The sequence below is a fragment of the Oryctolagus cuniculus genome, chromosome 1 (assembly GCF_964237555.1).
Source record: "Oryctolagus cuniculus chromosome 1, mOryCun1.1, whole genome shotgun sequence".
Lineage (NCBI taxonomy): Eukaryota > Metazoa > Chordata > Mammalia > Lagomorpha > Leporidae > Oryctolagus > Oryctolagus cuniculus.
Genome location: NC_091432.1, coordinates 6,998,464 through 7,020,815, shown reverse-complemented (window position 1 = coordinate 7,020,815; position 22,352 = coordinate 6,998,464). Strand labels below are relative to the sequence as shown.

The 22,352-nt window shown below is 66.5% G+C and overlaps 3 protein-coding genes across 5 annotated transcripts; 2 read left to right on the top strand and 1 right to left on the bottom strand.

Annotated features, from left to right (window-relative positions):
- Positions 1 to 92: 92 nt before the first annotated feature.
- ESRRA (estrogen related receptor alpha) lies at positions 93 to 7,859 on the top strand. Of its 2 annotated transcripts, none has more exons than XM_051833112.2 (7): positions 93 to 302; positions 1,581 to 1,917; positions 4,561 to 4,677; positions 4,783 to 4,911; positions 5,593 to 5,760; positions 5,861 to 6,130; positions 6,841 to 7,859. In XM_051833112.2, the coding sequence occupies exons 2-7, from the start codon at positions 1,593 to 1,595 to the stop codon at positions 7,098 to 7,100; spliced, it is 1,269 nt and encodes a 422-aa protein (XP_051689072.1). In that variant the 5' UTR covers positions 93 to 302; positions 1,581 to 1,592; the 3' UTR covers positions 7,101 to 7,859. The 2 variants fall into 2 exon arrangements, with proteins under 2 accessions (XP_051689072.1, XP_051689073.1); XM_051833113.2 differs by lacking the exon at positions 93 to 302 and adding an exon at positions 423 to 823.
- Positions 7,806 to 9,010, bottom strand: TRMT112 (tRNA methyltransferase activator subunit 11-2). Of its 2 annotated transcripts, none has more exons than XM_070069140.1 (4): positions 8,638 to 9,010; positions 8,462 to 8,563; positions 8,279 to 8,368; positions 7,806 to 8,204 (listed from the first exon to the last, which is right to left on the bottom strand). In XM_070069140.1, exons 1-4 carry the CDS (start codon positions 8,713 to 8,715, stop codon positions 8,097 to 8,099), a joined length of 378 nt encoding a protein of 125 aa, XP_069925241.1. In that variant the 5' UTR covers positions 8,716 to 9,010; the 3' UTR covers positions 7,806 to 8,096. The 2 variants fall into 2 exon arrangements, with proteins under 2 accessions (XP_069925241.1, XP_051689099.1); XM_051833139.2 differs by having other exon boundaries at positions 7,806 to 8,032; positions 8,638 to 8,993.
- Positions 9,011 to 9,159: 149 nt separating this feature from the next.
- PRDX5 (peroxiredoxin 5) lies at positions 9,160 to 11,797 on the top strand. Its single transcript, XM_051833127.2, has 6 exons — positions 9,160 to 9,358; positions 10,346 to 10,480; positions 10,729 to 10,860; positions 10,934 to 10,972; positions 11,048 to 11,109; positions 11,556 to 11,797. The coding sequence occupies exons 1-6, from the start codon at positions 9,185 to 9,187 to the stop codon at positions 11,659 to 11,661; spliced, it is 648 nt and encodes a 215-aa protein (XP_051689087.2). The 5' UTR covers positions 9,160 to 9,184; the 3' UTR covers positions 11,662 to 11,797.
- Positions 11,798 to 22,352: the final 10,555 nt, after the last annotated feature.

The following is a 22,352-nucleotide window of genomic DNA, read 5'->3' as shown; positions in this document are numbered from 1 at the left end:
GCAGGCGCCGCCCGCCCCGCTCGTCTGATTAGCATAGCGCGCCGGGCCCCGCCCCCTGCTTTGCATGCGCACGGCCGGCCCCGCCCCCGCTGTCAGCTGGAGGAAGCGGAGTAGGAAGCGGCCGCGATGTCCTTTTGTGTCCTACAAGCAGCCAGCGGCGCCGCCGAGTGAGGGGACGCGGCGCGGCGGGGCGGCGCGGCCCGCGGAGGCGACGGAGGAGGGGCCGCCGCAGCCCCCGGCTCACCCCGCCGCTCCGGCCGCTCGGCCCCCATGCCTGCCCGCCCGCCCTGCCGGAGCCCCAGGTCCGGGGGCGGAGGGGAGCGCTGCTGCGGGGGCGGGCGGGCGGGGCGCGGGGGCCATGTGCGAGCGGGGCGGGGAGGCGGCCGGGGGGCGGGCTCCTGGCCGGCCCGGGTCACGGCCGGGACTGGTCCGGTGCCAGACGGGGTCAGGGTCCGGGCGGGATCCGCGTCCGGGTCCTGGGGGGCCGGCCTGGGCCAGGGTCTGGCTCGTTGCTTGGGCTGCGGGTGCTGGCTCGGGCCGGGCCTGGGCCCCAGTCCAGCCCCGGGGCAGGTCCATTCCGGCACCGGAGCGGGCCGGGGAGGCAGATGGGGAGGGTTCTCGGTCTGGGAAGGGGCTCGGAGGACCACGTGGGGGCGCTCGAAGGGGCTCGGGCCACCCTCCGCTCTGGGTCAAAGGTCGCCGCACCGGCTGGGGCAGACTTCTTCCTCTTCGGTTCTCCCCGTTTACTTCCTGATAACCTGATAGAGGTCCCCCGCGGGCGGAGGGGGAGGGGAGGCGAGCAACTTGAGGCAACTTCCCAGAGGTGTGCGCGGGGTGGGGGGCTGGCGCCCCGCGAGGCGGCCGCGCGTGCCCGGCCGGGGATCTGGGACTGGGCGTGCTGGGACAGGAGGGTCCGGGTGTCAGGTGTGAGGCTCTGTGGGACCCTGAGGGCCTGGGGAGAGGGGGTGGGCGCCGGCGTGTGGCTCTCACCTGCAGTGGGAGTTTGTTCCGCGGGCAGCGTGCCTGCAGGAGGGGAGGGAGAGCCCGAGCGGGTCTGGGGTTTGGGGAAGGCCGGGTATGAGTGTGAAAGTCCCTGGTATGGGCACGTTGGGGCCACTGGGGACCCAGGTGGGTGGGAGGGTGTGGCCCCGAGTGTGAGCAGGACACCTGCCCGTGGGCCTGTGCGCCTGCGAATGCTCCTTTGAATGAAGGGGCCCAGATGACGGCCGAGCACGAGGTCCCCTGGACATCAGGGTGCCTGGTGGTTCCCCTGGGGGCTGAGGCTGTCCTGCTCCCTGCCTGGGGGGGGAGCAGGGGGTGTCCAGGCTCCTCCCAGCCTCCCAGGAGTGAGTCCTGCTGTCAGTTACTGGCCCTGGGGGCACTGGAGTCTCTGTTCCCATGGCAACACCTGGGGGCACCCTCACTTCATGGGCAGCCCTGCCTTGGACTCTGTCCCCCACCTCTCCCGCCGTGGGGCCTGGGAGCCTGGCCTCGGGCCCAGGGTTGGGCAGCCTGTCCTCAGCGCCCACCCCCACCCCGGTTCTGGCGCCTTCCACGGCCTGACAAGTGTTTCCCTGCAGGTGACCAGCGCCATGTCCAGCCAGGTGGTGGGCATTGAGCCTCTCTACATCAAGGCAGAGCCAGCCAGCCCCGACAGTCCAAAGGGTTCCTCGGAGACTGAGCCCGAGCCCCCCGTGACCCTGGCCCCTGGGCCAGCCCCTGCCCGCTGCCTCCCAGGCCACAAGGAGGAGGAGGATGGGGAGGGGGCTGGGCCTGGCGAGCAGGGTGGGGGCAAGCTGGTGCTCAGCTCCCTCCCCAAGCGCCTGTGCCTGGTGTGCGGGGATGTGGCCTCCGGCTACCACTACGGCGTGGCGTCCTGCGAGGCCTGCAAAGCCTTCTTCAAGAGGACCATCCAGGGTGAGCCCCCACCCCCCCATTTGCCCTTTGCCCTGTTCCCTGTGGGTGTCATGGGGCCCCTGGCTGCAGCTTCCAGGTGAGGTAGCCCCCCTAAAAGTGAAGTGCAGGTGGATTGGGGTGGGGCGGGAGACAAGACGCGGGGGGCCCCTCATCTTCGCCGGGGGTTCCCCAGATCCAAGGCGGCCCCTGCATGTCCCCAAACGTTGTTCTTGCTCCTGGTGGCCGCGGACTCTGCCCAGAGAGGGTCATGTCCCCCCGTTTTGCATTTCCCCAAAGCAGTCCCAAGCCCAGGCAGGCTCTTGGAAAGACCGCTAGGCATCTGTGGCTTGGAGGTCGTTGATTTTTATCCTCACGTCCGAGTTCAGGGGAGTGAGCGAGGCGCGGACGTCAGTGGCTTGTTGTTTTTGTTTTTATATAACTATGGTGACTCTGGAGATAACGTAAAACACAACAAACAACTGCGGGCTGCTGCACGTTCTCATGACGTCACCGCACACACACACACACACACCCCCGCCTCCTGGTGTCAGCCGGTGTCGCGCCTGAGGTTCAGGCGGGCTTTTGTGTCTTTTTCACATCTCACAGGTAGAAAAGAGCAGAACCGGGACTTTTTTTCCTAAGATTTAGCAAGTAGAGAGAAAGAGATCTTTCATCTGCTGGTTCACACCCCTGTCCCCAAGTGTCCCCAGTAGCCAGGGCTGGGCCAGGCCTGGACTGTAACCAGGTCTCCCATGTGGGTGGCAGGGACCCAAGGGCTTGAGCCCTCAGCTGGGCACGGGGAGGAAGCTGGGTCAGAAGCAGAGGCAGAGCGTGTCCCCAGGAACTCGCTCCGGGCCGCGCGTTTCCCAAACCGCAGCCTAGCTGCTGCGCCACAGCGCCGCCCCAGAACCAGGATTTGAACTTGGGTCAGTGTCGGTGCCCGGCGGCTGCCCCTGTCTCCTGCCGCTGACTGGACTTTGGACGGCTGGCTGTGACATGGCAGTGAGTTGTGTTTTGCCTCGGTGTTAAAGCACCGGTCTCCCACTCCATGCTGCCTGGTGGCTCGGAGGAGCGGCGAGCCCGCAGGCCCAGGCCCGGTGTCTCCCTTGGTTCTGTGTTGCCTGCCAACAGGTGTCTGTCGTGTGCCCGCTCTCGGGGCTGTGAACCCTGCCAGGGGCTCTAGCTGCCTTTGCAGAGTAAAATCGTCCGGTTTTACTGGGTGCGGGGATAGGGCGAGGGCGCACAGCGGTTAGTGGTCACACCTGGGCCGGCCCAGGCAGCCCCAGAAGCCGTGGTATTTCACCAACCCAGCCTTTTGTTGCTTGGACGAGTGTCCTGGGCCCTGGGGACACAGCAGGGACCGAGGCAGGGAGACAAGAACAATGACTTGCACGGAATTGTCCTGGGACGTCTGTGGTATGTGCTGGAAGGTGGGGCGCGAGATGTGTGCCAAAGGACTGGGCTGGGTCTGATCTGGAGGGCTTCCCCGAGGAGGTGTCTTGACCCGAGGGCAGCAGCCTGAGCAGGGCTAAGAGAAAGCCCATCGTGGGGAGAAATGGGCCGACGGCGTGGTGGCTGCTGGTGCCGTCGCGTCCTGCAGTAACCCGTGAGGCTGGGCGTGCCGCCAGCACCCACTGCGTCCCAGGCTGTGGCCAGTGCTGGGGAGCCGGGGCCCGGCAAGGAGTTCCGATGGAGCACAGTAGATTGTGCTAGCGGCCGGAGCGGGGCTCGGAGGCCAGGAGCCGTGTGCAGAGGGGCATCGCCGTGGCAAGGCCTCAGAGGTGCAGAGGTATGGGGGCTCCAGACAGGACACGGCTGTCCTGAGGGACACAGGCGAGGGCGTGCAGGTTGCGCAGGCCCTGTAGCCCAAGGGAGCACCTGGCTGGACTTGGAGGGTTTGAGCCGAGGGCGCCTGTGCAGACGGCACGCAGAATCCAAGTCTATCCCGGGCTCGTTCTGAAGCCGAGAATTCTGTGTGCCCACGAGGGATGCTCTGGAAGCCCACGTGGGCCCCGGCAGACACGAGGTTTCCCGCCCGGAACAGTCCCCGTGCCTGTGCTGGGTAGAAAGTGGGGACAGCGGGGGGAGGCGCTGTGACCAGGACTGGGGTCAAGGGTGGGAGCAGATGGCGTTGGACCCTACAGTCCACCTGTGCTGGCCCGCTGTGGGGCGTGGGGGGAATCAGACGGCACAGGCTTCTGCCCGAGCGGCCGGACAGGCTGAGGGCGCGGCTGGAGGACCCGTTAGGAGGCGGCTGCATGCGAGTGGGGAGTCTGGGGCCGATGGAGGGGCAGGGAGATGCCCGAGGTGGCCAGGGAGGTGGCAGGAGAGGGGGCGACCTGGGCGTCCCAGAGGCGCAGAGAGAGGAGGCAGTGTCTCCAGGAGGGGGAGATCCGAGGCGTCGGGGGCTTTCCGGCCAAGCGAGCTGAGGCCTGAGTGGACCATTGCACTTAGCCACGCAGAGGTGACCGCGAGAAGCCGCAGGGCCGCAGGCCGCGAGGTGTGGCTTGCCCACAGGCGGGCCCCCAGTCCCTCCCCTGGCCCCTGCTCACGCACCCCAGACCTCTGCTGGCCCCGGGGCGAGTCAGGGCTGTCCCGCCTGCCAGGCGGGCCGCCGTGGGCCCCGGGAGGCGGCCACTGGAGCCCGCTGCCTCTTCCTGGCAGGAAGCATCGAGTACAGCTGTCCGGCCTCCAACGAGTGTGAGATCACCAAGCGGAGACGCAAGGCCTGTCAGGCCTGCCGCTTCACCAAGTGCCTGCGGGTGGGCATGCTCAAGGAAGGTGAGCGCCGAGGGGCCGGGGGGGGGGGGGGGCGGCGAGGGGGAGGGGAAGGTGCACGCGAGCCGCCCCAGCCCCCTCACCGCCCGCCCTGCTGTGCCATCCAAGGAGTGCGCCTGGACCGCGTCCGGGGCGGGCGACAGAAGTACAAGCGGCGACCAGAGGTGGACCCCCTGCCCTTCCCCGGCCCCTTCCCCGCCGGCCCCCTGGCTGTAGCTGGAGGCCCCCGGAAGACAGGTGAGAACACCCTGGGTCTGCAGCGCTCCGGGGCAGGCTGGGGCGGGGCCGGGAGGCAGCACCCCGCAGCGTGGCGGTTAGCGGGCGTCACTTCCCCACTCCCCCAAGGGGCGTTTGTGCAAATGCGCTTCTCTGCACCAGGCACCGAGTGGAACGGCCGCGAACTGAGAAAGGTTTTAAGGTTTATGTATTTATTTGGAAGGCAGACTTACAGAGAGAGGAGAGACAGAGACACACTGCACCCGCTGGTTCACTCTCCAAATGGCCGCAACAGCCAGGGCTGGGCCAGGCCAGAGCCAGGAGCCAGGAGCCAGGAGCAAGGAGCCAAGAGCTTCTTCAGGGTCTCCCACATGGGTGCAGGGGCCCGAGCATTTGGGCCATCCTCCACTGCCTTCCCAGGCACAGTAGCAGGGAGGTGGATCAGAAGTGGAGCAGCTGGGATTCGAACTGGTGTCCATGCGGGATGCTGGCTTCTCAGGCAGTGGCTTAACCCTCTGTGCCATGGCGCTGGCCCCCGGAAAAAGGCTTTCTGCCACTCCGAGACTGTCCCCCTGCGGCGCTTCCTGCCGGGCTGGCCGCTGGCGGTTGGGGAAGGCCACGGGGCACAGACCCTGGGCAGATGCCCGTGAGGCCTGTGGGCTGGGAGGGCGCCTCATTCTAGTCTTTTCACCGCTGCTGCAGCCCCGGTGAACGCACTCGTGTCTCACCTGCTGGTGGTTGAGCCCGAGAAGTTGTATGCCATGCCCGACCCGGCAGGCCCTGACGGACACCTCCCGGCCGTGGCGACCCTCTGCGACCTCTTTGACCGGGAGATCGTGGTCACCATCAGCTGGGCCAAGAGCATCCCAGGTAAAGGGCCTCGGTAGCCCGGGGCTGCCCGGAGCAGGCCAGGCCTCGCCCGGCCCCCGGCGCGCCCGCTCAGCCTGGCCCGCCGCCCTCTGCCCTCCAGGCTTCTCATCGCTGTCGCTGTCGGATCAGATGTCCGTGCTGCAGAGTGTGTGGATGGAGGTCCTGGTGCTGGGCGTGGCCCAGCGCTCGCTGCCACTGCAGGACGAGCTCGCTTTCGCAGAGGACCTGGTCCTGGACGAGGAGGGGGCGCGGGCAGCAGGCCTGGGGGAGCTGGGGGCCGCCCTGCTGCAGCTGGTCAGGCGGCTGCAGGCGCTGCGGCTGGAGCGAGAGGAGTACGTCCTGCTGAAGGCCCTGGCTCTCGCCAACTCAGGTGAGCGTGGGGGGCAGCCCTGCCCGGTCCACGAGGCCCTGCGGTTTGTTCTCCCCACAGGCAGGGGCAGAGAGGCCGCGCTCACCCGCTGGTTCGCACCTTTGACGGGGCCACAGCCGCCAGCCGGGCACGCCAGCCTTCTCTAGGCTTCCTCCGGTTCTAAGGATTTATTTATATATTTAAAAGGCAGGGAGAGAGAGAGACAGGTCTTTCATCCACTGGTTCACTCTCCAAATGGCTGCAAAGCCAGAGTTGGGCAGATCCGAAGCCAGGAGCTTTCCCTGGGCCCCCAGTGCGGGCGTAGGGGCCCAAGGACCCTGGCCATCTTCTGCTTTCCCAGGCCACAGCAGGGAGCTGGATGGGAAGTAGAGCAGCCGGGACTCAAACAGGCACCCACACTGGATGCCAGCGCTGCAGGCGGTGGCTTTACCCGCTGTGCCACAGCGCCAGCCCCTTCCTCCGGTGGTATGCGGGTGGCGGCACAGTCCCAGTCTGCAGCAGAGGGATCCGAGGCTTATGGAGCCATGGTGACTTGCTCAGTCACAGAACACGCCAAGGCAGGCCTTGCAGTGACACAGGGTTCTGAGCCGTGTGTCGAGTTCAGTGGGGGAGACAGGAGGTGGCTGGGGTGCCCGGCTCAGGAGCAGCCGTGAGAGATGTCTGGCTCCTCCTCGGCCCGCCCGGGCCTCAGCTGTCCCCTCTCCTTGCAGACTCTGTCCACATCGAGGACGCCGAGGCCGTGGAGCAGCTCCGAGAAGCCCTGCACGAGGCCCTGCTGGAGTACGAAGCCGGCCGGGCTGGCCCGGGAGGCGGCGCCGAGCGGCGGCGGGCCGGCAGGCTGCTGCTCACGCTCCCGCTCCTCCGCCAGACCGCGGGCAAAGTGCTGGCCCACTTCTACGGGGTGAAGCTGGAGGGCAAGGTGCCCATGCACAAGCTGTTCCTGGAGATGCTCGAGGCCATGATGGACTGAGGCCAGGGGCGGCACGGCGGGCGCTGGCGGGCGCTGGCGGGCCCTGCCGGCTCAGGTCGCCCCAGGGGCAGAGCTGGGGTCTGGGCAGTGCCGCAGCCTGCTGGCAGGGCCGGGGCAATGCCACCAGCCCCTGGGAGCAGGCCCCACGCCCTCCCCTCCCCCTCCGAGGGGGTGTCGCAAGCTGGGAACGTGTGCGCCCAGGCTTTGGGCAGTGCTGCCCTTGCAAGCCATAACGAGCCCCCAGAGCCGAGGGGGCCTTGCGGAAGCCATAGGGGGCCGCGGGGGGGCAGATGCTGACCTCAGGGAGGGAAGGGCATGGAGGCCACAGGCTCCCGGCGGGTGACGCTTCTGCTGCTGCTTAGTCCACCCTCTCCTGAGCAGAGGGGCCCGCGGAGAGCGAAGGCCCTGCCCCCTCGCTCCTCTCCTCCTCATCTGCATTGGGCCTTCGTGCCCCCCTTGAAGCAATAACTCCAAGCAGGCTCCAGCCCCTGGACCCCTGGGGTGGCCAGGCCCCCCTCCCCCCAGCTCCTGCGCCTCCTCAGGGGGCAGGGACAGCACCGCCTCTGTGCCCTGCAGAGCAATAACACTATATTTATTTTTGGGTTTGGCCAGGGAGGCGCAGGGACCTGGGGCAGGCCGGGGCCCAGAGCCCGCGGCTGTACAGAGACTCTATTTTAATGTATATTTGCTGCAAAGAGAAACCGCTTTTGGTTTTGAACCTTTAATGAGAAAAAATATATATATACTACGGAGCGCAAACCACCGCGTGTGCAGTGTGTCGCTGGGGGAGGGGCCGCGCGGGCGGGGCGGGGCGGGGGCGGCGGTCAGCTCTCGGTCTCCTCGTCGCTCAGCAGCATGTTGGGGATCCCGCGGCTGATGGGGAACAGCCGTCCGGACTCCGGGCACTGCAGCGTGCCCTCCAGCACCTCCACCTGCGGGCGGGAGGCGCGGCTGAGCGGGAGGGCGCGGGCGGGGCGGCGCGGGCGGGGGCGGCGGTCAGCTCTCGGTCTCCTCGTCGCTCAGCAGCATGTTGGGGATCCCGCGGCTGATGGGGAACAGCCGTCCGGACTCCGGGCACTGCAGCGTGCCCTCCAGCACCTCCACCTGCGGGCGGGAGGCGCGGCTGAGCGGGAGGGCGCGGGGCGGGGCGGGGCGGGGGCGCGCGCGCGGGCTGTCACCTCCAGCAGCACGTGGTGCATCTTGCGCAGAAACGCCTCGTCGCACTCGTAGCCCTCCACCGGCTCCTTGGGCACCTCCGCCAGGTGCAGCTGCGGGCGAGAAGCCGGCGTCAGCCCCCGCTCGCCGCCCCCGGCCTCGGCCCCCCACCCCCGGGGTCCGCGCGGCGCGGCCGGGGGCCTCACGGTGTTGGCCGCCTCCAGGAGCGCCGCCCACTCCACTTTGGGGATCATCCGCGCCACGAAGGTGGGGTTGAACTCCACAGGGTTGATGCGCACCTCGGTGGCCTGCGGGGCAGAGAGCGTCAGTCGCGCGGGGGCGGGAGCCGCGCACCGGGGCCGGAGGCCGCCCCTGCCCCTACCTGCAGGCGCAGGGGGAAGCCGCGGGGCCCCACCCCCCGCACGTGGGAGCTCAGCAGGTTGTGGGTGAGCAGCTTCATGTCGCCGCCGGCGCGCTTGCCAGGCCGGAACCGGAACACCAGCCGCTCCGCTCGCGCCACTTCCGGGGCTGCCCCGGCGGGCCGGAAATGGCGAACGTGCGGGCACTTCCCGCGTTCGCCGGAACAGGCGGTGTGTGGCAGACCCGGGCGGGTCACGCGCTGGCGAGGCGCGCGTCGAACAAGGGATGCGAGTGCGCGCCGGTGCGGCTGCTGCACGCGTGTGGCTCCTCCACGCGTTCCTCACACGGCGTCTCCCCGCCCGTAAGCCACGCCTCCTCAAGTGCCGATGAGCGAAGCCCCGCCCCAATGCAAATGAGCCTGGCGTCCCGGAAGCCCACGCCTGCGCGGTGGAGGCGGCTCGCCGGGGGCGGGGCGCAGCAGGTGCCCCGACCATCGCGGTCACGTGGTCACGGGCCCGCCCCCCCCCGCCCCCCGCTGAGGGGCGGGGCTGCTGCGGCCGTGAGAGGGCATGGGACTGGCCGGGCTGCGCGTCCTGGGACACCGGGTGGGCTCGGTGCTCTCGGGTGCGGTCGTCCGCGAGAGTGCAGCGGCGGCGGCTGCAAGACGGCGACTTGGAGCGGGGCGTGCGCTCTGTGGAACCCGCAGTTTCAGCGGCGCTGCCGTAGTCATGGCTCCGATCAAGGTGACCGTCCCCGGCCCCCGGCTTCCCAAGGGCGCCCCCGGCACGCTCGTCTGGGGTGTCGCCGCCTTTCCTTCCCTTGGGTTCCCTCGGAGACCCCTCCCCGCCTCCCCGCCGCCGCCCTGGAGTCCCTGCCACCTGCGCTTCGTCCCCTCTCCCGACCCCTGGCTGCCCGCTGCTCTCGCGGGTTCCAGGGGCCTGGTGTCCAGTCGCCTGGGACCGCCCCGAGCCTGCGGCGCCGCGCCGTTCTGGGGGAGCTGACGCCATGGCCTCCCCCCCAAGCCATCTCCGTTGCCCCAGGGCCTCCCCTCCTCGTGTCCCCCACGCCTTTGCGATGGTGCTGGGCCCCCCGCACCCCGCCTTGGCCGAGAGCCCAGTGGTGCCCCAGGCCCCCTCCAGGGCCGATGCCCACCCCTCTGCCGGCGTCCTCCACGCGTCTTCGGGACCCAGCCCCAGCCCCTGTCCTGAGGGCCCCTGAGACGCGGGGGGACTCTTGCTCCCCTCTGTCCACCTCTTCTGGGCCCTGGACGCCCGCACACACTCCCAGGCACACTTCCTTTCTTATCCACACCCCCGGTAGCTTTCCCGCCCGCGGGCAGCCGAGGGCAAGACACTGAGGCCTGGCTGGGGTCCTGGCCCTGCCTGCTGGGGCCTCCTCTCCACCCCCAAATACAGCGCTCTGCTCTTAGCCCACCCTTTCCTGCGACCCACGGCCACACTGGGGGAGCCTCCCCCTTTCTCCGTTGTCACCCGTGGGCCCTTCGAAGGAGCAGGGCCACCTTGGGACCTGGAGGGTGGGGGTAGCCAGGTGGGGAGGGGGTGAGGGCCAGGCAGGAACCGTTGGAAACTGATGGGACTGGACTTTCCTGCTGGGCGGGACCGTGTCCTGGAGTCACCCCGCCCTCCGGCTCCTTGGGAACGTCTCTCTCCCTCCGCTCTGGGTGGCTGCCCCGCCCGGCTTCTCCCCACTTACCCCGACCTCCTCCCTAGGTGGGGGACGCCCTGCCCGCCGTGGAGGTGTTTGAAGGGGAGCCGGGGAACAAAGTGAACCTGGCGGAGCTGTTTAAGGGCAAGAAGGGTGTGCTGTTTGGAGTCCCCGGGGCGTTCACCCCTGGCTGCTCCAAGGTGAGGCCCCCTTCGGCGGGTCCTGGGTGTCCTGAGCCTGTGGGTGAGGTGGCGGTTTGGGAAGTAGATCCTGCCGGCTGGTGACTGGTCTGGGAGGGGCCTGGGGCCTTGGCAAGGGAGACACAGTTCACAGCCCTGACCACGGGACAAGTCGGGCTCTGAGCTTCCTAGTGGCCCAGGCAGCAGGGGAGCCTGGTGGGCTGAGAGGCCGGGGGAGCTGACCGCTTTGTGCACCTGTCTCCTCGCAGACTCATCTGCCAGGGTTTGTGGAGCAGGCTGAGGCGCTGAGGGCCAAAGGGGTGCAGGTGCTGGCGTGTGTGAGCGTCAACGACGTCTTCGTCATGGGCCAGTGGGGGCGCGCCCACCAGGCCCAAGGCAAGGTGCGGAGTGGGGCCTGCGGGGGCGGGGCCCGGGAGTGGGTTTCCTCCTGACCTGTGCCTTCTGCCGTCTCAGGTCCGGCTTCTGGCTGACCCCACCGGGGCCTTTGGGAAGGTGAGTGTGTCCCGTGGGCGGGTTCTCATGGGACGTGGGCTCTCCCGGGGGTCCTGACGCTGTCTCTTCTCTCAGGAGACAGATCTGCTGCTCGACGATTCCTTGGTGTCGCTCTTCGGGAACCGACGGCTCAAGAGGTGAGGGGGAGGGCCCGGTGGGGTTCCTGGGGGAGGGTCCTGGTGGGGTTCCTGGGGGAGGGCCCCGGTGGGGTTCCTGGGGGTGGGCCCGGGTGAGGTTCCTGGGGGAGGGCCCGGTGGGGTTCCTGGGGGAGGGTCCTGGTGGGGTTCCTGGGGGAGGGCCTGGGTGGGGTTCCTGGGGGTGGGCCTTGATGGGGTTCCTGGGGGAGGGCCCGGTTGGGGTTGCTGGGGGAGGGCCCGGTGGGGTTCCTGGGGGTGGGCCCGGTGGGGTTCCTGGGGGAGGGTCCTGGTGGGGTTCCTGGGGGTGGGTCCTGGGTGGGGTTCCTGGGGTTGGGCCTTGATGGGGTTCCTGGGGGTGGGCCTTGATGGGGTTCCTGGGGGAGGGCCCGGGTTGCTGGGGGTGGGTCCCGGCACGGCCCCCGCTCACGCGGCTGGCCCCGCCGTAGGTTCTCCATGTTGGTAGAGGACGGCGTGGTGAAGGCACTGAACGTGGAACCCGATGGCACCGGCCTCACCTGCAGCCTGGCCCCCAACATCTTCTCGCAGCTCTGAAGGCCCAGCCCAGACCTCCCTCTCCCCTCTCCTACCCGCCTGCTGGACGCTGGGCAGATCTGGTCTCGCCCAGCCTCAGCTGGGGTCTCCCAACTGGAGCCTCGGCCGCGTTTCTGCAATAAACACTTCCGGGTCACGTCCGTCTCCTTGGTTTGGGAACGCAGCTCCATCGAGGGCCTTGGCACCGTCAGAGCCGGGGGCCGGGGGCCGGGGCTGAAGGGGAGAGTCTGGGGGTCCCTGACAGTTACGGAGAAGGCAGCGTCTGGAAGCTGGGGTGCAGCCAGTGGTGCGGGGCGCGGGGAGGGATGGCCAGGGAGCCTGCAGGCACACGCCGGTGGCCACGCGCTTGGTGCACACCATGACCTTTTGCGTAATCTCTGGCTGCTGCTGGCTGAATCCCAGGCTGGGCACCCCAGGGCAGAGCCCTTGGCCTTGGTCACCCCTGCCCCCCCAGCCCCAGCCCCAGCGGCGGGGGGGGGCCTCCATCAGTGGAGACAGCGCTGGTCTGAGAGGGCCCCTGGGGGAGGAGTCTGGGTGGGTGGGCGGGCGGGCGTGAAGCCAGGAGCCAGGGACACCAGCAGGGTTTTGGTGCTGGGGGCGGTAGCTCTGTGCAGGCCCTGGGAAGCCACGGGCAGGGTGCAGGCTGCAGTAAAGTGGCCCCTGGGGTTTAGGTGTTGAGGGCAGGAGCTGCTGCAGCTGTGAGGAGCCACTCCGCTCGGGGAGTGCCGCTGGAGCAGGTCGGTTGGCCTGGGCTGTGCTGGCTGCTGCTTGCTGTGGACCCTGTGGGTGCCAGGCCCCACGGAGAAGCCCCTGCCTGCTGGTCTGGAGAGCTCTGCCCCCTTATCCCCCCCCCCCCCCACCACCACCACCACGCCGCCGCCAAGCCAAGCCGGCTGGGGCAGAGAGGTCAGGTGCAGGCCTCTTAGAGGCTGTGAGAATGGTGCGGGGAGGGGGGAGGGGGTGAGTGCAGCGGGGCGGGGTGGCTGCCAACGGAGGGGGAGGGGAGGCTGGAGGCTGCTTGCCTTCCACCCTGGGGCCCTGGGGCCAGTGCAGGACTTGCACAGGACGGTGACAGGTCACATTCCTATGTGCCCCCCCCCGCCCCAGCCTCAGGCGGAGGCTGTGGAGGGGCGGCCTCAGCGCCTGGGTCCTGCCCACTGAACTTTGACCCTGCGGTTCTCACACACCCGGCCACCTCTCCTCCTCCCCTTGCCTGGACAGCACGTGGTCACACAAGTGAGGAAACAGGTGGAGCTGCACACAGGGCGCCTGTGAGCCCAGCGTCTGCGCCCCTCCCTCGGCCCGCCACCTGTGCCGCCCCCCACCAGCAGGGGAGCCCCGTCTGTCACTCCCCACTCCCCGTCCTCCATTCTGGGCTCTCACCTGGGCCGACTGAGGCCCCGGGAGGTCTCGGAGAGGAAGTAGCCCCTCCGGGGTCTGTGGCCACGGGCTGGACCACTAGGCAAGGGTGGGGGGCTTCCAGGGCCTGAGTGGTCCCTCAGGGCAGCCCAGTGTGGGGGAGTGGGTTTGATGCTGAGCACACGGCTCAGTTTGCACTGAGGGGGGCGCCTGGGCCTGGCCCTGGGAGCTGCTCCCCTCCGACCCCTGGCCCGGGGGAGCCACGAGCAAACAGCACCAGCCCACCAAATTCTGCAGGGCAGGCCAGGCTTCTGGCCTGGGGACCAGGGCGGCCTGGGCTGCACCTGCAGGGCTCTGGGTGTGGCTTCCTGGTGACCAGAGGGTCCACATTTCAAGACCCTACCTGTGGTCTCAGCCGGGGCTGCTTCGTGCGCTCCCAGGGTCGAGGCGCCCACGGTGGATGAGGACCTTCCTGCTGTGTTGCCCCAAGGCGGTGGGCACGAGGGCCACAGAAACCCACCCCGCAGGACTGACGCCAGCGCATTCACGGAGACCTGAGCGCCTCCCATTGGGCCGCTCTTCCCAAGGCCGGGGCTCTGGGGATGAACTCTGGGGAAGACAGCACAGCCCCCGCCCCGGGAAGCCTCTCCCATCGCGGAGCAGGCAACGGGCCTCGGCCGGGGAGACGCTGGTGGGGCCGCGGAACCCCAGTCACTGCCAACTTCCTGCTAGCGCCCACCCTGGGAGGCAGTGGATGATTGCCAGGGCTTTGAGCCCCACGAGACCCGGATGGCGCTCCTGGCTTCAGCCTGGCGTGGCTCCGGCTGTCGTGGGCGTTTGGGGACTTGAACCAGTGGATGGAAGCTCTCTGGTTCTCTGCCTCCCTCTCTCTCTGTCTCTCAAATAAACAAACAAGAACGGGACAAAGAATAATTGTTAATATAACGTTGAGAACTGAACGATTTTTTTAAAGATTTATTTATTTATTTGAAAGGCAGAGTTACAGAAGGGGAGAGAGAGCGTGAGAGAGTTCTTCAGTCTTCCATCCGCCGGTTCACTCCCCAGTGGCTGCAACACTGGGGCTGGGCCAGACTGAAGCCAGGAGGCCGCAGCTCCCTCCAAGTCTCCCCCGGGGGTGCAGGGGCCCTAGCACTTGGCCATCTGCTGCTGCTTCCCCGGGGGCGTTATCGGGGAGCTGGATCAGAAACGGGGCAGCCCACTGGAGCTGGCGCTCACGTGGAACGCCGGTGTTGCAGGTGGAGGCTTAGCCCCTGCGCCGGCTGCAGTCAAGGTTTCCTGGAAGCTGCCGTGCAGTAACAGCTCCCCTCACCCACAGCGGGTGAGCCCCGGCCCCGGCGGGTGCCTGAAAGCGGATTTGAGTGTGCGCTACATTTCTTCCCAGACAGGTGCAGGTATAAATCAGGCAGGGTCAGAGGTTGACGACGGCAACTGGCAGTAAAATGGAACAATTAGAACAACACCCCTACTCCTGTGCCTGGGGCCGCGGCGCCCGCGCTGTGCTCAGGGTGCACCCAAGATGGCGCCTCTGAGCGGTGGGGGGCACCGCCTCCTGTGGGCGGAACCGAACCAAGGGGTGACCCCGGCCCGTGGAGCCGCTCAGGAAGGCACACGATGGAACACGCACGGGCTGTTTCCTTCTAGGATTTTCCAGGTCGCTGAGGCTGCAGCCTCGGGCCGCGGCGCCTGCGGAATCTCCTTCTCCTTGCAGCTCCTGGAACACAGCAGCCAGCACCCGCGGGGCAGGCTGGGGAATGCTGAGCGCGCGGGGCAGGCTGGGAAAAGCTGAGCGCGCGGGGCAGGCTGGGAATGCTGAGCGCGCGGGGCAGGCTGGGAATGCTGAGCGCGCAGGGCAGGCTGGGGAATGCTGAGCGCGCTGGGCAGGCTGGGAATGCTGAGCGCGCGGGGTAGGCTGGGAATGCTGTGTGCGCGGGGCAGGCTGGGAATGCTGAGCACGCGGGGCAGGCTGGGGAATGCTGAGCGCGCGGGGCAGGCTGGGAATACTGAGCGCGCGGGGTAGGCTGGGAATACTGAGCGCGCGGGGCAGGCTGGGGAATGCTGAGCACGTGGGGCAGGCTGGGAATGCTGAGCGCGCGGGGCAGGCTGGGAATGCTGAGCGCGCAGGGCAGGCTGGGGAATGCTGAGCGCGCGGGGCAGGCTGGGAATGCTGAGCGCGCGGGGTAGGCTGGGAATGCTGTGTGCGCGGGGCAGGCTGGGAATGCTGAGCGCGCGGGGCAGGCTGGGAATGCTGAGCGCGCAGGGCAGGCTGGGGAATGCTGAGCACGTGGGGCAGGCTGGGAATGCTGAGCGCGCGGGGCAGGCTGGGAATGCTGAGCGCGCGGGGCAGGCTGGGAATGCTGAGCGCGTCCCGGCTGTGTGTAGCAAGGACACCAGGAGTTCTGTCACCGGAGGACGGCGGCGCGCCACGCGGGCTGCGGGGCCTGCACAGGACACGGCTCCCGGCTTCGTCCTGCGGATGGCGCAGAGAGGGCGGGGACTCTCCCCATCGCGGGTGTCGGGGGCAGGGCCGGTGGGAGGCCCTGGTCACGGGCCCTGTGGCCTCAGAAGGTGGTGCTGGCCACAGGCTGCTTAGAAAAGCCCGAGCAGGGTGCGGCCTGAGACGCCCGCACACCCATTTTGAGTTTTAGTTCAAGTCCCAGCTCCTCTGCTTCCCGTCCAGCTCCCTGCGAATGCTCCCGGGGAGGCAGCTGATGACGGCCCAAGTGCTTGGGTCCCTGCACCCACGTGGGAGACCCGGATGGAGCTCCGGGCTCCCGGCGTTGGCCTGGCCCCGCCCTGGCTGTTGTGGCCATTTGGGGAGCGAACCAGCAGATGGAAGACTTCTCTGTCTCTCTCTCCCTCTCTCCTCCTCTCTCTTTGCAACTCTGCCTTTAAAATAAGTAAAATCTTCAAAAAAAATTTTTTTTGAAGATTTTATTTATTTTTTGAAAGTTACAGAGCGAAGGGGAGAAAGACAGAGAGAGAGGTCTTCCATCCACTAGTTCGCTCCCCAAATGGCTGTAACAGCCAGGGCTGAGCTGATCTGAAGCCAGGAGCCAGGAGCTTCTTCCAGGTCTCCCACGTGGGTACAGGGGCCGGGGACTTGGGCCATCCTCTGCTGTGTTCCAGCCCATTAGCACAGAACCGGACGGCAGCTGGAGGCTGGGGGACTGGAGCTGGCCCTCGTGTGGGTGCTGGCGTCGCAGGCGGAGGCTTAGCCGGCAGGTTCCTCTGTCGGCAGAGCAGAGCTGGCGCACGTGGTGGGTCGGCGCAGCTGTGGTGTGAGCGTGGTGAGCGCCCCGGGACTCGTGCTGACACAGGAGGTACTGAGGGCGGCGCCTTCAAGCAGTCTTTGGCAGGGGGCGTTCGGCAGAGTGGTTGACACCCCGTGGGGCGCCCGCATCCTGCGTTGGAGGGGCTGCTTCCCGTCCAGACTCTGCTTCCGAGCCCAGCGTCCTGCTGACGCACAGCCCGGGGCAGCCCAAGAACGTGGGTCCCTGCCACCCCTGCGGGAGACCCGGACTGCGTTCCTGGCCCCTGGCACGGCCCTGGCTGCTGTGGGCTTCTGGGGAGTGAATCGGAATACGGATGATGTCTTTCTGTCTCTTCGTCTTTCTCTCGTGTCTCCCGGCCTTTCAAATAAGACAGTAAGTTATTTTTTAATTAAAAAAGGTCACTAGGGCTACGCCCTGAATCCATTTCTGCAATGCAGGGTTAATGAGTTAGCGGGAGAAGAGGTTTGGCGTAAAAAACAGTTTGGGACACTCCCTGCCTTAGTTTCTTTCGAAGATTTATTTATTTGATTGAAAGGCAGAGCGAAAGGGAGACGAGAGAGAGAGAGAGAATCTTCCGTCTGCTGGTTCACTTCCTAAATGGCCTCAGCAGCCAGGTTGGGCCAGGCTGAAGCCAGGAGCCGGGGCCTCCACCTTCCTCCCACAGGGTGCGGGATCCGCCGGCCGTCTGGCTTTGAACCGGAGCAGCTGGGCCTCATCAGCGCTGTGACACGGGACACAAGCGGTGGCCTAAGCTGCTGAGGCCACACCGCCAGCTGCACCCCCCCCCCCGTCTCTTTCCCTGCTTCCTGCGGAATCCGCCAGCAAGAAGACCCCCACCACGTGCAGCCCCCGACTGATCAGAGCTGGGATGCAAAGCAAACCTCCCCTCACAAATGGCCCGCCTGTGGCAGTGGCCGAGGGACCGAGGCGGCCGTGTGCAGCGCGCAGGGGTCCTGCGCCCCAGGGGCCTCTCGGCCACGCGCGCTGCCTCCCCTCTCTGAGCCAGGCGGTCTCCCCTCAACGCACTCACGGTCTAGTGCAGGGGTGAGGGCAGCGGCTGGGGTGGAATCACAGGGTACCCCGCCCACCACTCTGCCTGTCCCTGTGGGCCGCGGGAGGGAGCGAGTGCCTTCTCGCTTCGACTGAGTAGCCGCGACCCGGTGACCGGAGGCAGGAAGGGCGTTCCAGGAGGTAGGAACAGTCTGCACGAGGGCCCAAAGGCGAGGAGGCCGAGAGAGGACAGAGACGGGGTCGTGGCCTGCCTTCGCCCGGCTGGGCTCCCGTGGCGGAGGGTGCGTGTCTGGGCCGGCTCGGGACACGTGGATCCGTTTCAGTCCCCGCCCCGGGCTCCTACTGTGACGCGTGTTCCCACAGGCCTGAGTGTGGGGTGGAAGCCTCTGGGGTTATCTCGGGGCCGGGAACTGCCGCCGGGGAGGCCGCCTGGGCTGGGGGCCGCGTCTGTGCTCGCGCAGGTCTGGCCTGTCTTCTGCATGCTTTCCCAGTTGTGGAGGCTGCATGAGGCTGGGTCTGGCCTTGCTGGGCAGTTGGGAGCCAGGCTCTGGCCTTGCTGTCCCCAGGCAGCCATGGGGTTGGCTGGGAGCAGTGGTGGGGGGTGAAGGCGGGGGAGGGGGTTCAGGGCCCGGGGGGCTCCCCGAGCCCGAGGACTGGGTTCACCCTCAGCCGCCATGACCCCCGTTGCCCTCGGACTCTGTTTCCCCATCTCTGAACTGGAATTGGTCTCTTGACAGCACTGACGCGGCTGCCTTCTGTGAGCTGGCTCTACCGCGTCCAGGCTGTGTGGCCTTGAGCAAGGGCTTAGCCGCTCTGCACGCCGGTCCCTGTGCTAGCCGGGGCAGGCAAGGTGGTCCTTGCAGATGCAGATGGGATAAGGGGGTGTTGGGGACAGGGTAGGAGTCTGCCCTGTGCGAGGAAGGGGCAGGTGGGCGAGGCCAGCAGGGTACCTGTGTGTCTGTGTGCAGTGTGTGCATGTGTGTTCATACGTGTGGGCAGGGGGACAGAGGGGTGTTCCGGGCTGAGGGAACAGCAAGTGCAAAGTTGCCAGTGGTCAGAGGGAGGCCGAGGGACCAGTGCGGCCTGCGTGGGCGGGGGGGGGGGTGAGGTCTGGAGCTAAGCTGGGGCCTCTCTCTACGGGGCCTTTTTTTATTTTTTAAAGATTAATTAATTTATTTGAAAGGTAGAGTCACAGAGGCAGAGAGAGAGGGAGGTCTTCCATCTGCTGATTCACTCCCTAGGTGGCTGCAGTGGCCGGAGCTGATCCGAAGCCAGGAGCTTCTGGGTGCAGGGTCCAAGCACTTGGGCCATCTTCTACTGCTTTCTCAGGCCATGGCAGAGAGCTGGATTGGAAGTGGAGCAGCCGGGATTTGAACCGGCATCCATATGGGATGCCAGCACTGCAGGCGGCAGCTTTACCTGCTGTGCCACAGCGCTGGCCCCCTACAGAGCCTTGCACTTGACTCAAGGTGCAGGGAGAAGCCCCTGGAGGTTGGGAGCAGGGCAGCGGGTGTCTGAGTGATGGCTCAGTGCCGGGCCACTCGGAGGGGGAAGACGGGCCTGGGTGCCAACACAGCTTAGAGGCTCCGGAAGGGCAGAGCGTGGGGTGCCCTGGGGGGTGGGAAGGCAGAGCTCCCCAGGTGGCAGGTGGCAGGGACGGTGGCGCCTCCTCTCCTCGGCGGCTGGGACCCTGCCCTCCCTCTGTGGTTCTGGCTTCCCACTGCCCCGCCTCTGGGCCACTCCACCGGGCATTTCTGTCCCGTCCTGCTCCAAATCCTCCACTTCCTCCCCCAGATGGTGGGTGGGGACCTGCAGGTGCCCAGAAGACCCCCCCCCCCCTCCAAGCCTGCCTCTTTGTTTTTATTTGTTGAGCCTGGGGCCTCAAATGTCTGATTAGAGAGAAAAAACTCTCTGTGACCCAGCCTGGGGGTGGGAATGGGGGGGGTCCCAGCTTTTGCTGGTCCGGGCCCCACTGCCCCCACTCCCTAGCCTCCTGCTGCCCCTCAAGCCTCAGGTCCCCTTGGGGATGGACCAGGACTGTCCAGAAAATTCTAAACCAGAAGCGAAGGGTGTGGGGAATGGGTTCCCTGGGCAGCTGGGGAGGCTGGGCCTTGAGCCAGGAGAGTGCAGGCCACAGGCTGTGGTCGGCTGTGCCATGCAGTTGTCCGTCTGTCTGTCTCTGCTCCTTGCCTGCCTCCCGGCGCTGTGGGCAAGGAAAAGACACCTGAGAAAGGGTCACTGTCCCAGCCGGAACAGCCAAAGATGCCCGCCGTGAAATCTTTGTCAGGGGCTCGCCCGGCAGCGCGGCTGGTTAGACCGCAGCCCGCAGTGCCGGCATCCTGTGTGGGCACCGGTTCCTGTCCCGCCTGCTCCGCTTCTGATCCAGCTCCCTGCTAATGCACCTGGGAAAGCAGCAGAGGACGGCCCAAGTGCTTGAGCCTCTGCACCCACATGGGCGACCTGGACGAAGCTCTGGCTCCTGGTTTTGGCCTGACCCAGTACTGGCCGTTGTAGCCATTTTGGGGAGTGGACCAGAGGATGGAAGATCTGTCCCCCCTCCTTTCAAAATAACTAAATAAAAAAGAAATCAGCAGAAGACCATTTCCAGGACAGCAGCTGTTAGAGAGACCAAGGTTGCCGGTATAGAACAGAAACAAGTGTTGCAAAATGCATTGCAAGGCCAGGAAGGTGCCTGCCCTGTGCCCCGCCGGCCGCCACCGCTTGCTCCACGTTGCTCCACGCTTGCTCCATGCTCCCCTCCCCAGGCTCAGGAAGGAAAAGCACAGGACTGTGGGACAGGATGGGGGTGGGGGGATGGAGGGTTGGAGTGAAGAGCGGGAGCCTGGAGCCTCTCTCTACTCCCTGGGGCACCCTTGGCATTGCTGTCACGCACAGGTGTCTGAAGCGGTTTTCAAAGGGAAAAATCTAACTGGGGGAACCGGACCCCCGACAGGCTCTGCTGAACGCCCCTCTGCAGGGAATCGAGCCTGGGCACCCCGGGACGTCAGCGTCAGCAGGCCAGGGAGCCCCTCCCCGCCTCGCCCCTCCCTGCAGCCGGGCTGCACGCTGCTGACAAGTGTGGCCAAGCTTGTCTGGAGTGACGGATGTGAGAGCAATCGGAGATACGGCCCCCGCCTCGGAAGCCCCAGGAAGGGTGTGGCTCAGGGATATTGAGCAAGACGGGGTGGGGTGGGGGTGGGGTGGGGGGGTGCTCGGTGGCCAGCGGGGAGCCAGCAGGGAGCCAGCAGGGAGCACACTCGGCTGATCTGCGCAGACCTGCCGGGCCAGCCTGGAACAGGCTCTCCGGAGGAATCCCTGGTGATAAGAGAAAAATTCCGAGAGGCTCTAAACCTAATCACGGGGCAGAGGGGCGGGAAGGGCAGGTGGACCGGTACCGTTCCCGTGTGTTTGGTAAAGCCGCAGCTTCTGTCCCATCCTTGTCCCCACCCTGAACGCCTCACTCAGCCCTAGCCAAGGTGGCTTCCTGCTGGCTTCGTGGGGTCCCGCCTTTGCTGGCCTTCTGCCTGCACGTGTCGCAGCCCAGGAAGCCCTCGCCCGTCCCAGACGGCTGAGGCTGGGTTCTCTGGGGGGAGGGGGCTGCAGGTGGGTGTGAGCGTTGCTGAGGGCCCCGTCTGGGTGGACCTCGGCGTCGCTCACGCTGACGGTCATGACCATACCAGAGGCTGGCTGGGGAATGAAGGCTGGCCTGGGCACTGGCCCACAGAACCCTCCCGCGTGTCCCAGACACCAATTCCCGTTTCCAGAAGTTTCAAGGGGGTGAGCAGCCATGGGCCTGCTCTGCTGGCAGTCCCACCTCGGCCCCGGGGCCCCAGGCCTCTGGGCCCACTGCCTGCCTGCTTTCTCTCCCTCTCTTTCTCTTTCCTTCCTTCCTTCCTTCCCTCCTTCCCTCGACTGATTTATTTATTTGAAAGGTGGAGTCACACAAGCAGAGGCAGAGAGAAAGTCATCCACTCACTGGTTCACTCCCCAAATGGCCACAACAGCCAGACTGGGCTGATCTGAAGCCAGGAGCCAGGAGCTTCTTCCTGCTCTCCCATGTGGGTGCAGGGACCCAAGCACTTGGGCCATCCTCCACTGCTTTCCCAGGCCACAGCAGAGAGCTGGCCTGGAAGAGGAGCAGCCGGGACTAGAACTGGATGGAGAGAATCCATCATCCGTGTTTCACGGACTGGAGCGGTCTGTGTTTCTGCGCATGCGGCTCACGGCAGGCCTGGGTCGGCCGCAGTCGCTGCCATCATTCCCTGCATTTCCTCACCCTGGGATGCCGTTAGTCATGACAGTGCCATTGAGGAAGATGAGGTCACGGCCGAGAAAGAAGAGGTCACGGCCGTGCCAGTTAGCCGCATCCCAGGGTGCTTTCTTCCCAGGGGGTTAGTTTACAGTTCCGGAAAGGGCCGCACGTGACTCAGTCTCACCTCCCATGCAGTTTTGTTTTTTTTTTTTTTTTAAGATTTACTTATTTATTTGAAAGTCAGAGTTACAGAGAGAGAGAGGGAGGTCTTCCATCCACTGGTTCACTCCCCAATTGGCTGCAACAGCTGGAGCTGCACTGATCAGAAGCCAGGAGCCAGGAGCTTCTTCCGGGTCTCCCACGCAGCTGCAGGGGCCCAAGCACTTGGGCCATCCTCCACTGCCTTCCTGGGCCACAGCAGGGAGCTGGATGGGAAGTGGAGTGGCCGGACTTGAACCTGCGCCCATATGGGATGCTGGCGCTTCAGACCAGGGCACTAAACCACTGCACAGCGCCCCCCCCCCCCCATACAGTTTGATGGGCACACAACGAGGGTGACCTCATCCAGAAAACTCCCTCCATTTAGAGCTCGACCTGCGTACCTGTCTGGCCGACAGCCATGCTGTTGGCGGATTTCCCTGCCACCTCCGCCTCCTCCTCCGAGCAGCCCTTCCGCAAGCAGCCCAGAAAGTAGCCACTCCACAGCCAGGAGGTCCCGGGGCAGCTTTGCACCCTTGCAGAACTAGCTGCCAGCAGGCCCTGCCCTGTTTCGGCCA

What these genes read in the sequence shown, in the direction of transcription:
- ESRRA (XM_051833112.2), top strand. Translation starts at nt 1,593, where the DNA reads ATGTCCAGCCAGGTGGTGGGCATTGAGCCTCTCTACATCAAGGCAGAG. An exon ending in CTTCAAGAGGACCATCCAGG is followed by an intron (nt 1,918 to 4,560) that starts GTGAGCCCCCAC and finishes TCTTCCTGGCAG; the next exon opens with GAAGCATCGAGTACAGCTGT. An exon ending in CTGGGCCAAGAGCATCCCAG is followed by an intron (nt 5,761 to 5,860) that starts GTAAAGGGCCTC and finishes TCTGCCCTCCAG; the next exon opens with GCTTCTCATCGCTGTCGCTG.
- TRMT112 (XM_070069140.1), bottom strand. Translation starts at nt 8,715, where the DNA reads ATGAAGCTGCTCACCCACAACCTGCTGAGCTCCCACGTGCGGGGGGTG. An exon ending in TCCTGGAGGCGGCCAACACC is followed by an intron (nt 8,369 to 8,461) that starts GTGAGGCCCCCG and finishes TCTCGCCCGCAG; the next exon opens with CTGCACCTGGCGGAGGTGCC. An exon ending in TGCACCACGTGCTGCTGGAG is followed by an intron (nt 8,205 to 8,278) that starts GTGACAGCCCGC and finishes TCCCGCCCGCAG; the next exon opens with GTGGAGGTGCTGGAGGGCAC.
- PRDX5 (XM_051833127.2), top strand. Translation starts at nt 9,185, where the DNA reads ATGGGACTGGCCGGGCTGCGCGTCCTGGGACACCGGGTGGGCTCGGTG. An exon ending in CCCACCAGGCCCAAGGCAAG is followed by an intron (nt 10,861 to 10,933) that starts GTGCGGAGTGGG and finishes CTGCCGTCTCAG; the next exon opens with GTCCGGCTTCTGGCTGACCC. An exon ending in CCACCGGGGCCTTTGGGAAG is followed by an intron (nt 10,973 to 11,047) that starts GTGAGTGTGTCC and finishes CTCTTCTCTCAG; the next exon opens with GAGACAGATCTGCTGCTCGA.